This window comes from Chionomys nivalis, chromosome 2, assembly GCF_950005125.1.
Source record: "Chionomys nivalis chromosome 2, mChiNiv1.1, whole genome shotgun sequence".
In the NCBI taxonomy this organism is placed as follows: Eukaryota; Metazoa; Chordata; class Mammalia; order Rodentia; family Cricetidae; genus Chionomys; species Chionomys nivalis.
In genome coordinates, this window is record NC_080087.1 from 31,763,461 (window position 1) to 31,779,367 (window position 15,907).

The window sequence follows — 15,907 nt, forward strand, 5'->3', positions numbered from 1 at the left end:
CACTTCAGAAGTTCTTTGACTCACAGTTAATTTTGTTTATCAGTACCCATTTCGAGCTGATCCAAACAAGCCCAATGAAACATTATGGACTCCAGGATCCCGCCCCTATCTATTCTAGTTAGCTTTCTGTAGAGTAGAAATCAACGCCACGGATTCACATCTACATTACACGACATCTCTCTTTCAGCACGTTGCTTGCCAAGTCAGTGTTGAGAAAACCCTGGGCAATGACTTAATGCTCAAATATGACAGACAATGGGTCAGACCAACATAAGCATCGAGTGACACCTTTCATTGACCTAAGCTTTTTACATTTGCTTAACAGGTAGAGGAAAATATTTTTCATTATTTTGCTAGGCAAAGCTTTTATAGACACAAAGACATGAAAAGAAGAGTGTTTCTTTTTCAATGGGAGTGCTTAATTTTCAGCTGCAGCCTAAGCTTTTACATTCTCTTCAAAACATTTGCTTCCTTCCAATGACGCCAGACTTATTTGAGCAATGTCTTCAGTGGGCAGACTCTGCTCGCTTAAGAAGCTGTGTGAACACCTTGCCTGAAGGCTCAGGACTAGTCAGGTGTGCTTTTATGCCTTCGCTTTCCCTTGAGGAGCAATGAGCTCGCTCCATTTGAACACAACCACACTATCTGCGAGGAAGGAATGCAATCAGCGGTTTCCTAATTCTTCTGGGATCACAGGTCAGAAGGAAACTGTCCCAACACGCTAAGGTCAAATTCAGGCCTCATTCTTCATCTGAATTAATTCTCCCCTCCCTGGTCTGTCTTGACCGACTGGATTTATGAGAGTGGGAAAATACGGAAAAAGTAATTTGTCTAAAGATACAAGTTGTTTCTCATGAAATGAATCCACTCTGGTGTGTGTTTTAGCGAGAATCCTTACCATTTGTCAAGCGATCAAACAGGAAAATGTCGAAGTCCCACGTTCCAACTTTGGAGAGCATGTGCTGAAAAGGGAAACAGATGCAAACAATGCCCAAAAGAAGCACATTGAGATTCAAATATTTATGCAATTTAAACACTTAAAAGGTGGGAGCAGTAGCACACTACTCTCTGTACAGCGGATTTGGGGTAAACCAGGTTCCACTCCACTCCCTAGTGACAGCTCAAGGGCAGGCTCTCGGGTTAAGCTACCTGGTTTAATGTTGGCCTCTTTTCTTCCTGACTGTTGCACCTTGGTTACACCCTCACCTTCTCCAACCCTCCTCTGAAAGATGTGGCCGTTATCATCTAGAACAGACAGTTTGTTTGGGGGCGGAGAGAGGCAGTGCTAGATACCTCAAGTGCCTGCCACAGTGCTTATTCAGAGAGAGCATGGGTGGTGGTGTGCAGGATGCACTAGGGAGAAGTTTTGCAACATTTTTTTTCTTTTGCTGTTGGTATTTGTGGTGTTTGGAACTAAACGCAGGATCTTGTGCACGTCAGGCAAGTACTTAACCACTGAGCTAGAGTCCCAGTTCTTACAATGAAACGGTTTGAAGATGAAGTGAAAACCAGTGCTGAGGACATGGTTTTTCTCAATGTGAACTGCATGTAAAATTAACTACTGTGTAGGAGATTGAATAGCGACGAACATACCACATAATTTAAAGACCTACTGTGTAACACAGACTTTTTTTTTCTATTAGAAAATGAACCATGTCTCGAATTAAACGTGATATAAAACTTTCAGTGGTTGCTTCTTTCTGTGCTATTGTTCCCAAAACTTCACCACCTCTGTTTGAAGGCACAGTCACTAATGCAAGGACTAACTCATGATGCTTTCTGCCCCTGACTGGGTCTGTGTCCTGTGAGAAATCCAGGACTTTATATAGTATTCTCGGCCCCCATGGTTTATTAAAGAAACAAAGGGATGATCATCTGTTTATAGTGAACTTTTTTTTTTATTTTTTCTTTTTTTTTTATTTTTTATTTTATTTTATTTTATTTATTTATTTATTTTTTTAATTAATTTATTTAATTATTAAAGATTTCTGCCTCTTCCCCGCCACCACCTCCCATTCCCTCCCCCTTCCCCAATCAAGTCTTCCTTCCTCCTCAGCCCAAAGAGCAAGCAGGTTTCTCTGCCCTGTGGGAGGTCCAAGGACCACCCACCTCCATCCAGGTCTATTAAGGTGAGCATCCAAACTACCTGGGCTCCCACAAAGCCATTACGTGCAATAGGATCAAGAACCCATTGCCATTGTTCTTCAGGCTCACGATCCAAAGGAGGAACAGAAGGAGAGTGAGCACGAGCAAGGAACTCAGGACTGCGAGGGGTGCACCCACACACTGAGGCAATGGGGATGTTCTATCGGGAACTCACCAAGGCCAGCTGGCCGGGGACTGAAAAAGCATGGGACAAAACCGGTCTCGCTGAACATAATGGACAATGAGGACTACTGAGAACTGAAGAACAATGGCAATGGGTTCTTGATCCTATTGCACATATAGTGAACTTTTACCCACATCGTACATCATAAAATGCAGATCCACATCCTGTCTTCTGACAGCCAGGCTTCTGGTCTATTATTCTTTTATATATCTCAATATCACCTTTTAAACACGTGGCTCCTTGAGGAGAGAACCCGCCATGAATGCTCTGTCACCAACACTGCAGTGTTAGAACTTATTATTGATCTCCTTTCAATAATCAGCCAACTATCCATCACATAGTTAATGACCCACTAACCATTACCTACCAACCAATCATCTACCAACCAAACACTGACCACACATGAACACCAACTAACCAACCAACCACCAACTAATCAAACAACCAGTGATTCATTCAGTTTCACCCAGGTTGCTGTAAGGTCTAATGGGAGTTAGTTCCTCTGGCACCATTTATTGTTCATTTTTAGTGGCATATATGTAGTAATATATTGTTGTATGGAGATAATACTTACCATTTTATATGCTATAAAATACTACCTTTGGCATCTGTTTGATGGTGACAGCTTACCCTTGGAATTGAAATTCCTTTGGCGACTTAGTCTAGATGCAACTTGAAAAATGTTTTTAAACCATCTCACATTGAATTCTACCTTATCAGATTGATGTAGAGTAAAAATAATTTATTATTACAAGTATTTTTGAATGAATTAAAAACAACAATAGGCTAATAAGCTGCCTGAAGAGCCTAATGTGGAGCTAAGAGTTAATTACTAGAGGTAATTTCAGTTGCCATCGTATAAGACAGTTTAATAGATTTAAAAATTTAGTGAATGCCCTAAGTAGGAGTCTTACAGGCTGAGACTTTACTTTGTTTAGCGCTGTAAAAATATGTTCTGCACATTTATAAAAGTGAAAGTAGTTAATGTGCATTTGGCATGAGTATGTTATGCATGAAGACACGCTTTACCACGGGGTTGGGGGTGTAGCTCAGTGGTGGGGCATGTATGTAGCTTGCATGAGTCCTGTGTTTAATCCCCAGCACCCCACCTCTACCCCACAGCTACCACGACAGCATGCTCTATCTAGAAAAATCTTTAATTTCCTCTATGAGGTCTGTGGTTCTACTGCCTTCATTCCGTGGTTGAGAAAGTAAGACCAGATTTGTTAAATACCCAACCCAGAGTCACACAGTCCCTTAGAGATAGAGTAGGGCTCAGACCTAGGTGCTGTCAACTGGGTCACAGGTCCCTGACCACTGCCTGTGAGAGGTAACTGGCTTACTCTTGCTTGTCCAAGGTAGTCTTCATCCAGCAGGTGGAGGGGGGCCTGTGGAATAATCCCGCGGAGAAGCCTAGATGCATGGAAGTATCTTTGGAAGCTTAACAGTCTTTTCACCTTCTTCTTGGTGCCGATTTCCCCTGAGTGTGTTGTATCTGTGGAAAGAAACCATATGGAGAATTTCATGAGTTTAAGGGAGGCCTCATTTTCTCTGAGTAAAGTATAATATGTTATAAAGGAGAGGCATTCAAAAGACACCTTAAGGGCTAAATTGAGTTGAATATGATCTATTAACTTGATATTTAAAACTCCTCTAATAAATGGAACAAACAAATAGGAGCTTCCTGTCTTTTCTTTCCCTTGTCCCTCTTGCTCTCTCTTCCTCTGACAAGGTCTTATATGTATCCCAGGATGGACCTCAGCATCATGATCTTTCTGCTGAGGTTCTAGAGTCCTGGGTTACCACAAGTGGCTTTGTGCTTTTTTACATATTTTACATATACTTTTCTTACACAATTTTGGATGCCATGAGGTGTATGAATTAAAAACTTCACTTTTTGGTTGGTTAATTTCTCATCTTAGGGTTTCCTCAGATGTTGGAAAACTTTGAGAAAAATATTTCTTGTTGTCATAGAAATATCACTGTCAAAGTAACAAAGCAATATTGTCATAAAACTAACTAGCAATGCTGCATAAAAGCCAAGAGGATACCCACTTTCTGTGTGCTCTCTTGGTCTGGTAGCCGTCAATGACCGATCTTGGCACTTTCACACTCATGCCATGTGTACCCCTCAAAACCTGACACCGGCACCGTGATGACTTCACAGAAATGTGGCAGGTACCATTTCTGAATGTCTGTCAAGATATGTCCCATCTTATCTCGGTTGAAACGCTTGAGTCACACAAGAGATATCTTCGATAAAGTTTAGATGTTGAGTCAACTTAGGAGTCTAATAGGAAAATGTGCAGCTGACGTATAAAGTAATTTGTTTTTCTGCCATATCTTCTCCCATCATCCTATAGAACTCAGAATTACCACTAATGAGAAAAAAGAAAGCCAGGAGAAACATGGAGCAGCGAATGACCAACATCTGTAACTTATTACGGTTGTATGAAGCATGGAAAGACATAATTCAGGGCCATCAAGACCCGCTCTGCTCTGAAAACAGTGCCTGATTAAAATCACTTCTATTTACAATGCTAGATTTCACCCATAGTAAGAGGCACACATGTGTATGTGGAGATACATAGAGAATTGCCGAGGTGGTGGTTGGGCTATATCGTTACTAACAATGCTATCTGCGGACTCCATTCTGCAGGGAGCTTCTCCTTTCCATGTGCTTGGTAAAGGAAAACATAAAGTGAAGCTGCTCGCTCATTTATTAAACAAACAAACAAACAAACACAAACAAACAAACAACCAAAGAAACTCGAATACATTTTGTTCACTGCTTTTAGACATTTTGTTCATTGAGCAAAAAGCAAGATTTCTGCCCTCTTAGAATGGACATGGCAGAGGGAGACTGACAATGTGTAACACTGAAGTAAAATGAATAATAGAGTGTAAAGATAAATGTAATGGGGTGGTAGGTGGGGGGGGTGAGGCAGAGAACACGGGTTCAGAGGGTGTCTGGAGCAGACAGCACTGACCTAATGAGAAGATACAATTTGACCCAAATTAGAAGTGATGAGGGAATTAGCTGAGTTAATACTTTGGGATGTAGCTTCCTGATATAGAACCAGACCAAACAACTATCAGGAGCGGGAACAAGCCTAGGATGCTGAGATATGCAAGGAAAAGAAGGATAAGCGTGTGTGAAGAGGAGAGGAAGGGTAGAGGGAAGGATGAAGTCTTGGAACAGAAGACGGCCTGCAAAGATGTCGCAAGAGGTTACTGAAAGAGTCCACTCAGGAGCCATGGCTGCTGAGATGCAGTGGTGGCAGGGGAGGGCACAGAAATGGTGGTAGACCTTCGAAGATATTTAAGTTATATCCAAGATTTTGCCTGAATGCCTGGGAGAATGGCCTGCCGTTGCTTGAGACAGGAAGGCTGCAGTGGACCAGGGCTGCAGTGGACCAGTTTTTATGTAGTAAATTCGGATAGAGACCACAGTGAAGATTCCGAGTCAAAATAAGAGGATGTAAAGTCCAGAGCTTGAGGGAGAAGACCGGGTTAGAGACGACAGGATGAGGCTGCCTGGGGAGTAAAAACACTGATGAGAAACGACCCAAGCTTGAAGTATGGAGCGATTGCACTTTATCTTCAGAAAGGTACAGAGAAGAGGAGAGTTATGGGAGGTGAAGAAGAGCAGATGGAAAGCAGGATAAATCATTCCCTGGGAGCCTTCTGGAGAAACACACCGTGAGACACCGAGCAGCAAATGCTGTTAATGGCGTAGGCAGGAACACCCACTCTGAACTGCACACTTAGAAAACACGTGTTTCACTGTGTGCACTCACAACTTTTAGCAATAGATGCATCTAGCAGCCAGGGGAAAGGACCAGTTGTTGGGACGGGACAGAAAATGCCCATATGAACAGTGACAAATGGCACTGGAAGATGAGAACTTGAAACATGATGGAACTGTTTGAAAAATGAAGGAAGATGGGTTTGTGCTATGGCTCAGGGGTGCTGACTGCCAAGCGTGATGACCTGAGCTGTATCTCCATGACCCGCATGGTGGAAGGAAAAAGCCAACTTCATCAGATGTGTTCTAACCGTACACACACACACACACACACACACACACACACACACACACAAGCACAGCACACATGTGCATAGCCGGGCACATGTACACATGGGCACACTCACATACACAGGCACATGAGTGCACATGCAAGCACATATGTACATTTGTGGGCACACTCATATACACACACATTCACACACACATGCACAAGGCATACATGCACACACAGGCACATGAGCATAAAACTTGTGGGAACACTCACACACAGGCACATGTCCATAATACACCAGCACATGCGCACACTTGTGGGCACACTTGTGTATGCATACACACATGTGCACACACACAGGCACATGTGCACACTTGCAAAAGGGAAAAATTTGAGCTTCAAAATAAATGATGGAAGAATAAATTTTAAATCTCCAACTGGAAAAAAAAATCAATGAACTTACGCTGAAGCATACAAGTGATTAAGATAGAGAAAAGCTCCTTGCAGAGCACGCCAACCAATAAATACAGGAGAAATAATAGAGTGGGAAAATTGCCATTTTACAGCCATCACAATAATAACTGAATTGGGCCAGAATCCTTAATGGATATTACAGTGATTAAAGAAAATTTAAAATGCATCAGGTAATTGCATAATGCCACAGTTTGGTTCTGCCTATTAATTGGGCAGAGAAAATGTAAAACGGAGAGTTTTTTTTTTTTTTTTTTGTGGCTGAATGTAAAAGACACACCATCTTTACTAAGTATTCAACACTATTCGCGGGAGAAACTGGTGCCTTGCGCTTTCTTACAAAGGTCACTAAGACACAATAGCGGGGTTGTCACACTCCTGCTGCAAGTGACTTCAACACACAGGAAGCATCGGACAAGTCCAGGGCAAATCTCAGTGCCATAGAACATTAACGACAGGGTTAGGTATTATTTCACAGTATCATTATTATATTATTGTATATTATTATATCATACTGGTCATACTGAACTACGTACAATGTGTGGTTCTGAAACAGAGCAGGAAAAAAAGTGCCCATAAATGACATTACTAAGATAACGTGACATTTGAATATGGAAATTCTGAGTTTGAGTGCATGTGTATGTGTGGGTAACACTGTATTTGTGAATTTCTTGAATTTGATAGTGGAAGTCTGTAAGAGGATTTCCTTGTTTCTTGAGAGATACATGTTGTAGTATTTGTATAAAAGTATTTGTACAATTCCTCAATAAAAAAAATGCAGCAGTAAAGCAAATACTGCAAAATATAGTGGTTGGTGCTTCTGTAAAGAATGTCTGGTTTGTTCTAGTCTTGATGACTTTTTACATATCTAAAATTATTTCACAACCAGAATTTTAAAATACTACACACACACACACACACACACAGACACACACACACACACATTGGAGTTTTAGTTAGCTGTAAAATACAAGATATTGTGTCATTTGTAGAAAAATGGGTGAAACAAGATCATCGTATTTTAGCAAGACAAATCAGATCCAGAAAGACAAATATTGCACGATTCTCCAATATTGGAGGAAGATTATAAGATATATGGTATGAAAACAGATGTGGGGGCCATGTGGAGGACAATGGAAAGGGGACAACAGAAGGCTGAGAAATAAAAGATTCACAGATACTTGCTCTATCTAGAAAAATAAATGCTGGAGGAGTTTTTAAAAAATGTTTCTGAAAAATTACAAATATCAACTTTGCTGTGGCCTTGTTTTTGTGATACAAGGTAGAAAAAAAAAGCTACTTGAGAGACGAAGGAATATAGGTATTTATCTTTCTTCTAAAAATGAGATGGTCACTTTCCTAAGCCTTAGGATGCTGGGAACCTCTCCTCTCTCATCGTACAGCTTCTCCTTCCAGCATGAGAAATGCTAAATAATTCTTATTCTTAAAGATAAACCCTGCTGTTTAAAGGGGACAGAGCTGCAGTTATGCAAGATGTAAATATTCCAGGCATTGCTGTCCATCAGTCTGAATGAACTTTAAGCCTAACTGTGCAGTCAAAATGGTTAATACTGTGAACTTTGTGTCACATTCGCCTGTGATCATGATTTAAAAAAAAAAAAAAACAAGAACTTTAAGTCTTTGAAGAAAGAAATTGAAGAGGACACCAGAAAATGGAAGGATCTCCCTTGCTCTTGGGTTGGGAGGATCAACATAGTAAAAATGGCAATTCTACCAAAAGCAATCTATAGATTCAATGCAATCCCCATCAAAATCCCATCAAAATTCTTCACAGATATGGAGAAGACAATAATCAACTTTATATGGAAAAACAAAAAACCCAGGATAGCCAAAACAATCTTATACAATAAAGGATTGTCTGGAGGCATTACCATCCCTGACTTTAAACTCTATTACAGAGCTACAGTATTGAAAACAGCTTGGTATTGGCATAAAAACAGAGACGTCGACCAATGGAATCGAATAGAAGACCCGGACTTTAACCCACAAACCTATGAACACCTGATTTTCGATAAAGGAGCTAAAAGTATACAATGGAAAAAAGAGAGCATCTTCAACAAATTGTGCTGGCAAAACTGGATGTCAATCTGTAGAAGAATGAAATTAGATCCATATCTATCACCATGCACAAAACTCAAGTCCAAATGGATTAAAGACCTCAATATCAGTCCGAACACACTGAACCTGATAGAAGAGAAAGTGGGAAGTACTCTACAACACATGGGCACAGGAGAACACTTCCTACGTATAACCCCAACAGCACAGACATTAAGGGCCTCATTGAATAAATGGGACCTCCTGAGACTGAGAAGCTTCTGCAAAGCAAAGGGCACTGTCACTAAGACAAAAAGGCAACCCACTGACTGGGAGAAGATCTTCACCAATTCCACAACTGACAAAGGTCTGATCTCCAAAATATATAAAGAACTCAAGAAACTAGACCGTAAAAAGCTAATCAACCCAATTATAAAATGGGGCACTGAGCTGAACAGAATTCTCAACAGAAGTTCAAATGGCCAAAAGACACTTAAGGTCATGCTCAACTTCCTTAGCGATCAGGGAAATGGAAATCAAGACAACTTTAAGATACCATCTTACACCTGTCAGAATGACTAAAATAAAAAACACCAATGATAGCCTTTGCTGGAGAGGTTGTGGAGAAAGGGGTACACTCATCCATTGCTGGTGGGAATGCAAACTTGTGCAACCACTTTGGAAAGCAGTGTGGCGGTTTATCAGGAAATTTGGGATCAACCTACCCCTGGACCTAGCAATACCACTCTTGGGAATATACCCAAGAGATGCCCTATCATACAACAAAAGTATATGCTCAACTATGTTCATAGCAGCATTGTTTGTAATAGCCAGAACCTGGAAACAACCTAGATGCCCTTCAATGGAAGAATGGATGAAGAAAGTATGGAATATATACATATTAGAGTACTACTCAGCAGTAAAAAACAATGACTTCTTGAATTTTGCATGCAAATGGATAGAAATAGAAAACACTATCCTGAGTGGGTATCCCAGACCCAAAAAGAAGAACATGGGATGTACTCACTCATATTTGGTTTCTAGCCATAAATAAAGGACATTGAGCCTATAATTCGTGATCCTAGAGAAACTAAGTAAGAAGGTGAACCCAAAGAAAAACATATAGGCATCCTCCTGAATATTAACCTTCATCAGGTGATGAAAGGAGACAGAGACAGAGACCCACATTGGAGCACCAGACAGAAATCTCAAGGTCCAAATCAGGAGCAGAAGGAGAGAGAGCACTAGCAAGGAACTCAGGACCGCGAGGGGTGCACCCACGCACTGAGACAATGGGGATATTCTATTGGGAACTCACCAAGGCCAGCTGGCCTGGGTCTGAAAAAGCATGGGATAAAACTGGTCTCGCTGAACATAACGGACAATGAGGACTGCTGAGAACTCAAGAACAATGGCAATGGGTTTTTGATCCTACTGCACGTACTGGCTTTGTGGGAGCCTAGGCAGTTTGGATGCTCACCTTACTAGACCTGGATGGAGGTGGGTGGTCCTTGGACTTCCCACTGGGCAGGGAACCCTGATTACTCTTCGGGCTGACGAGGAAGGGGGACTTGATTGGGGGAGGGGGAGGGAAATGGGAGGCTGTGGCAGGGAGGAGACAGAAATCCTTAATAAATAAAAAAATAAAAAATAAAAAAATAGATAGATAGATAGATAGATAGATAGAGTTAGGAAACAAGATAGAGAGGGGACTTGTGGGAAAAAAAAAACAAAAAAAACCCCCCAAAACCAACAATTCCAAAGAAATACACGTCAGATGATTACAGGATGGTCCATCGTGAACTGAAGAAATAATTATGTTTTAATTATAAAATTAAGTTTAATTTGTTTTTAAATTTAATAAGAAAAAGTTTAAAGGGCAGAGTTGTGTTTGTGTGCTTGTGGAGCATATGCACACATGTACACACACATGCCCACACTCATACACACACTCACACATGCACGCACACACACACTCACATACATACAAACACACATGTGCACACACATGTACACACACTCATACACGTACACACGCGCACACACACACCTCTTTGAGAGGAGAGAAATCTGAAACAATGTCAAGATGGACAACCCTTTTCACCCTTCCCTCCCTCCTTCCCTTCCTTCCTTCCTTCCTTCCTTCCTTCCTTCCTTCCTTCCTTCCTTCCTTCCTTCACTTTCTTTTGAGGCATAGTCTCATGCGGTAGTCCAGGTTGACTTGAAGCTATATTGAGATTACAGGTGTGAAGCAACAACCCTGCATTAATGCTCTGGAGGGCACACGCCATGGAAAGTGGAAGAAAATTCTCTTCCTCTCTACAGAGGAAGAGAGCATCAATAATTGCATAAAATAAATTGATTTAAATCTATCTTTATTGCTTATCAGTTTAGGAACCTCCATTCTGTGTTATGTGAGCAAATGAAAAACCAAGCCATAAAATCTGAAAGCATAGTTGGGGGAAAATATTCATTTAAAAAAACTGCTTGAAAAGAAATCACCATTTTTGTACTAGGAGCTGCTTTTGGAAGTACAACGACACTGAAATGTTTTTATTCATCAGTTGAATACGTTCTCACATCTTTGTTTCCAAAAGGGCTCTGAGCTAGCATCTATTTTGTTAATTACGAGTGGGGTTATGTGCATTACGGACAGCAATTTAAATGTAGCCAAGTCTTGTACGGTGCTGCTAAATTCAGCTTAGAAAAACCTGGGGAATCATAACAGTGTTCCTAGTAATGAAATCCTAGGCCTGCTTAGGAAGTTTCTGTGATAGGAATAGTTATTTAGTGGTGTGCACAGTTGTCCCTGTGCATTTTTGTTTGAATGTTATTGTGACGTGGTCCTTGTCTTCTCAGTTGGAATAGTCATACTAAGCAGTTCTGGAATATTCCGTTGCCTAATCTGTGTAAGCATTGGCCCCAAGTGTGGAATTTATCTTCTGTTCACTTGGTCCTTTATGACTACTACAAGGATGAATGTATTAACACATTTTTGCATGACTTTAGTGCTAATTTTAGGATTATGGAATTTGTATTGGCTCTGCCAGTATGGTAATTTGACAATTTCACAAGTTGGGATTGGCTTAATTGCAAACACTTGAGAACGTCTTCTTCATTTCTGAGTACCTCTACATGGCAGCTTCTCTGTGTGGGGACTGGCCAGCGTGATAGGAGGAGAGAACTTTGACTTGTATAACCATCAACGCTCTGAGTGCTCCCATGTTAGAGGAGTCTGCTGTATGCCTGGCTCCCTGAACAAGCTCTCCATCAACGATTTCTAGAAGCTGCCTAGTTAACAGCTGGTGCAGATGTTCAGGTGACACCGAGGACAAAGAGAACTTTAGTTAAGTGAGCTAAGTTGGACACAGGCAGACGTGAGCATCCAACTACCTGAACCTAGTTTCAGGACTTTTGCTCATTTAACAGACTGAGCCTCCAATAATGAGCTAAAATGCCATCTTCTGTTATTGCAATACTGTTATAATGAAGCTCCTTGTTGAATTAGTGGTTATTCATAGCCTTCCTTCTTCTTCTCTTCGGGGATTTTTACTCTGTCCTGTGCCACATACAGCTATGGATGTAGATGGCTGATTACATCCAGGGTCAGCAACTGTGTGATAGAACTCTGTATCTCCTGGATTCTACTGCAAAGTCTTATATATATGGAAGTCGTCAAGCATGTGCTAGCATTCCCCCGCTTTGTCATTTCTTTATGTTGTGATCCTTTGAACGTCTCCTTTCCAGACGGCTATAAAATAGATAATAGGCTAATACCAACTAATTTCATTCCACTGTGTGCATGTGTTAGAGTATATTCCATTAATACTCACAAAATTACAAATGAGTAAAAATAACATTAATGGTTGATTTAATTTGGAAACATTTGCTAAACTTATGTTTCTATTTCCACCAATGCCCTCTTTAATAATAAGCAAATTTATTATATTTATTCATTTTACATACGCACGTGCGCGCGCGCACATACACACACACGTGAAGTTAAGGGACAACTTGGAGACTCTTTCTACCTTATGTGCTCCAGGGTCTGAACTCAGGTAGTCAGGCTTGATCACAAGTTCCTTTACCCCCTGAGCCATCTAACCATTCCAATAAGCCAATTTTAAAAGAGAAGATGATAAAAAAAATGTTCAATTTTGAAATAACTTTCTCAATGATCTTCAAAACAGAATGGTCAGTCCCTGTGTTTCCCTCCACTGACCTTTGCCTTGACTGACCCCTGTCCCATGCTCACTTGTGCTGTGGGAACTCCTTTGGTCAATAGCCTTTAAAGATCAGCCCACTTGGACGTGGTCTAAAAAGGGGGCGGTGCTATGGGAGCTCCTTCAGCTCCTTCAGCCAATAGCCTTTAAGAGACCCTCCCACTTGCACATGGTCTCCGAAAGGCTATTGGCCAAAGGAGCTCCCTCAGCACACTTGGGCTTATGTGGTCCAAAGCTCATTCTTATCCGGAAGTCTGTTTTTCCTTTCTTCCTCAGCACCGGAGACCAGATTCCTGTTAGCTTTCTTTGAGTTGTCACAACATCCTGCAAGTTGTAGGTATGGACACAAGGTGATGGGACCCAATCTTCAAGTTGTAGGTATGGACACAAGGTGATGGGACCCAATCCCTTTCCTGCTGCATCCGGCACAGTGTAAGCTCAATTTCTAGTTTTCAAAATGCAACTTTAACATAGATGCAACGGGCTGATTTCTTTGACATTTCATGCACTGAACAAAAGGAACAGGTCTACATTGAAGCTCTCTCTCTTGTTACATGTACTACGGTTCAGATCCAGGGTCCCTGCGAAGCTGGAGGACCAGTGGGGTGTCCAGGAAGGCAATTTTCTTGAAAGAGCACACAAGGTCTGATGATTGAAGTAGTCTAGGTTAAGATGCTAAGATGCAGTTGCCTTGTAGAAAGAGTTTTTTATTTTTTATTTTTTATTTTTAGGCTACATTCAAAAAATATAATCCTTTAATCCCAGCACTTGGGAGGTAGAGGTAAGGGCCAGAGGCAGACAGAACCTTGTGAGTTCTAGGGCAGCCTGGTCTACAGAGTGAGTTAGTTCCAGGACAGTCAAAGCTACATACAGAGAAACCCTGTCTTAAAAAACAAAACAAAACAAAACAAACCCAAAAAAAGAAAGAAAAAGAAAAAAAAAATCTAAAAGACTGATGGTTTTCCAGAACTTATATTGCAGACTCCTCTTTGATGAGGAACTAAAGATGTCATCTCAGACTGAGACACCTCCTCATTGCAAATTAGTAAACAGGTTGGCTCATTTTCATGTGCTTTAAGTCAATCTCAAGATTTGATTTTGACTGCAAGGATTAGCATATTCAAGTCTCACCTTCCAGAGTTTAACATCTCTGGACATTACAGTTTCTAGTCATTTATGAAAAATAAGCTGCTAAATAAACCTTTAAAAATAAAATATGACATCTCTGCCGCCCCCCCCCCTCCGCCCAGAGACATCAAGGGTCACAAATGGCTAGATTTGTGTATTTTTGCTGTGCTTCTTTTGAGAGTCAGAAAATGGTAGCTAGAGAGAAATGACAAGCAGATATATCATTTGGCCTGTAAGATCAAATGTGGAGACTTTTCTCACATAGGCCGACATATTCTTGGGACAAAAATCATTGCCAGTGGCTTTTGAGATCTTGGACAATTTTATGTCGATAAAATACAAACTAAATTTATTCACACCAAGAGCTCAGATTTTAACAGGAAAGTAAGGAGACGAGTCTGTGGATATTAAAGAGCAAAGAGGTGAAGACACATTAAAGAAAACATCAGCAGCGACAGTAATGAAGACCAACACACACACGGGGGACAGAAAGGAGAAATGAAACAGAACGCTGAGCCCAAATAAGACACACCATCACTTTAGAATTTGAAGTTAGGAAGAGAGAGATTCGAGTTCAAATGATCTAAGATGCTATTTTTAAGTTTCCCCAACTCAGATCTTGAATAGAACATATTCAAGCCCCGTGACATTATCTCTTCTGTGTACAAGATCCACTCACGACGTCTTGATGGCTGTCACTGGAGAAGAGCTTTGTTTCACAGCCACGGAGTGGGAGGAGGAGGAGGGAGGGAGAGCACAGTCCTCCATAAGACAGGGTAAGATGTTTCTCTGGATCTAACTTTTTAACATTTAGCTCTTGTTCAGTTGCTCTTCTTCTTTTGTGTCCCTGACAGTGATGGCTGATCTGAGTCACAGGGCTGTGGGACTTCCTCCTTGTTTGACAGCATCCACACCTGCCATGCTAGTGGCAGAAGAGCGCTGAAGAGGGTTGCTGCTAGGTCTTCCTCAGCCGCATAAGACAGTACTGTTTTTAACCTATGATTTTGGCCTACCATAAAAAATCCATTATAACCAGCAGAGTCTGTGTCTCCAACTTCCGAGGTGAGGAATGGCTGGACAGTTATTGGTTCCTTTTCTGTAAGGAGGGAAAATGTCTTCAAAAGTAAGCTCTTAAGACTACTCTGGGCAACAGGAAGGCTTTTTTTTTTTTTTTTAATCTCAGTTTGAATGAAAGCGAAATGAATTTATAGGAAGCAGATCAGATTTCCTCCGCATCCCAAGGAAGAAATCTACGCCAGGCTCGGTGTGGTTTTCCAGAACTCTCCACTTCTGAGTTTGAGATGTTTAGCAAATCCAGAGAGTTTTGAGGGCGGTGGTTTGTGGAGAGTAAATTGGGGTGACCGAACTTTCAGTGGATTCTGCATCTCCCAAGGCTAAACATTGCTGCATTAACTCTCTCATTCTCATGTATTTTAAACAAGCATGGGGTTTTATCTGTGGATATGCGTCTGGACTCTAAGTTTCACTGCAAAAATTCCAAACACGTGTCGAAAGGCGCCTCTGTGCCTCCGCCTTCACCCTGCCTGTAACTTCATGCTCCCATCCCAGAATATTCAACCGACCCCCTGCCTCTACTCATCTTCTCCAATCCCTCTCACCTACCACTGACAGATTTATTTCTTAACACAACTCCTACCATGTCAGCCCCCTGCGCCAAA

General features: G+C 41.2%; 1 protein-coding gene across 2 annotated transcripts in view; it reads right to left on the reverse strand.

Moving 5' to 3' along the window:
* The window catches only part of Pde7b (phosphodiesterase 7B), a 320,744-nt gene that overhangs the window by 38,239 nt on the left and 266,598 nt on the right, over positions 1 to 15,907 (reverse strand). For both annotated transcript variants that reach the window (XM_057762340.1, XM_057762339.1), the window contains 2 exons: positions 3,673 to 3,824; positions 899 to 962 (listed from right to left, as the gene is read on the reverse strand). In XM_057762340.1, coding sequence (XP_057618323.1) covers positions 899 to 962; positions 3,673 to 3,824 — 216 coding nt within the window. The remainder of the gene's footprint in view (positions 1 to 898; positions 963 to 3,672; positions 3,825 to 15,907) is intronic.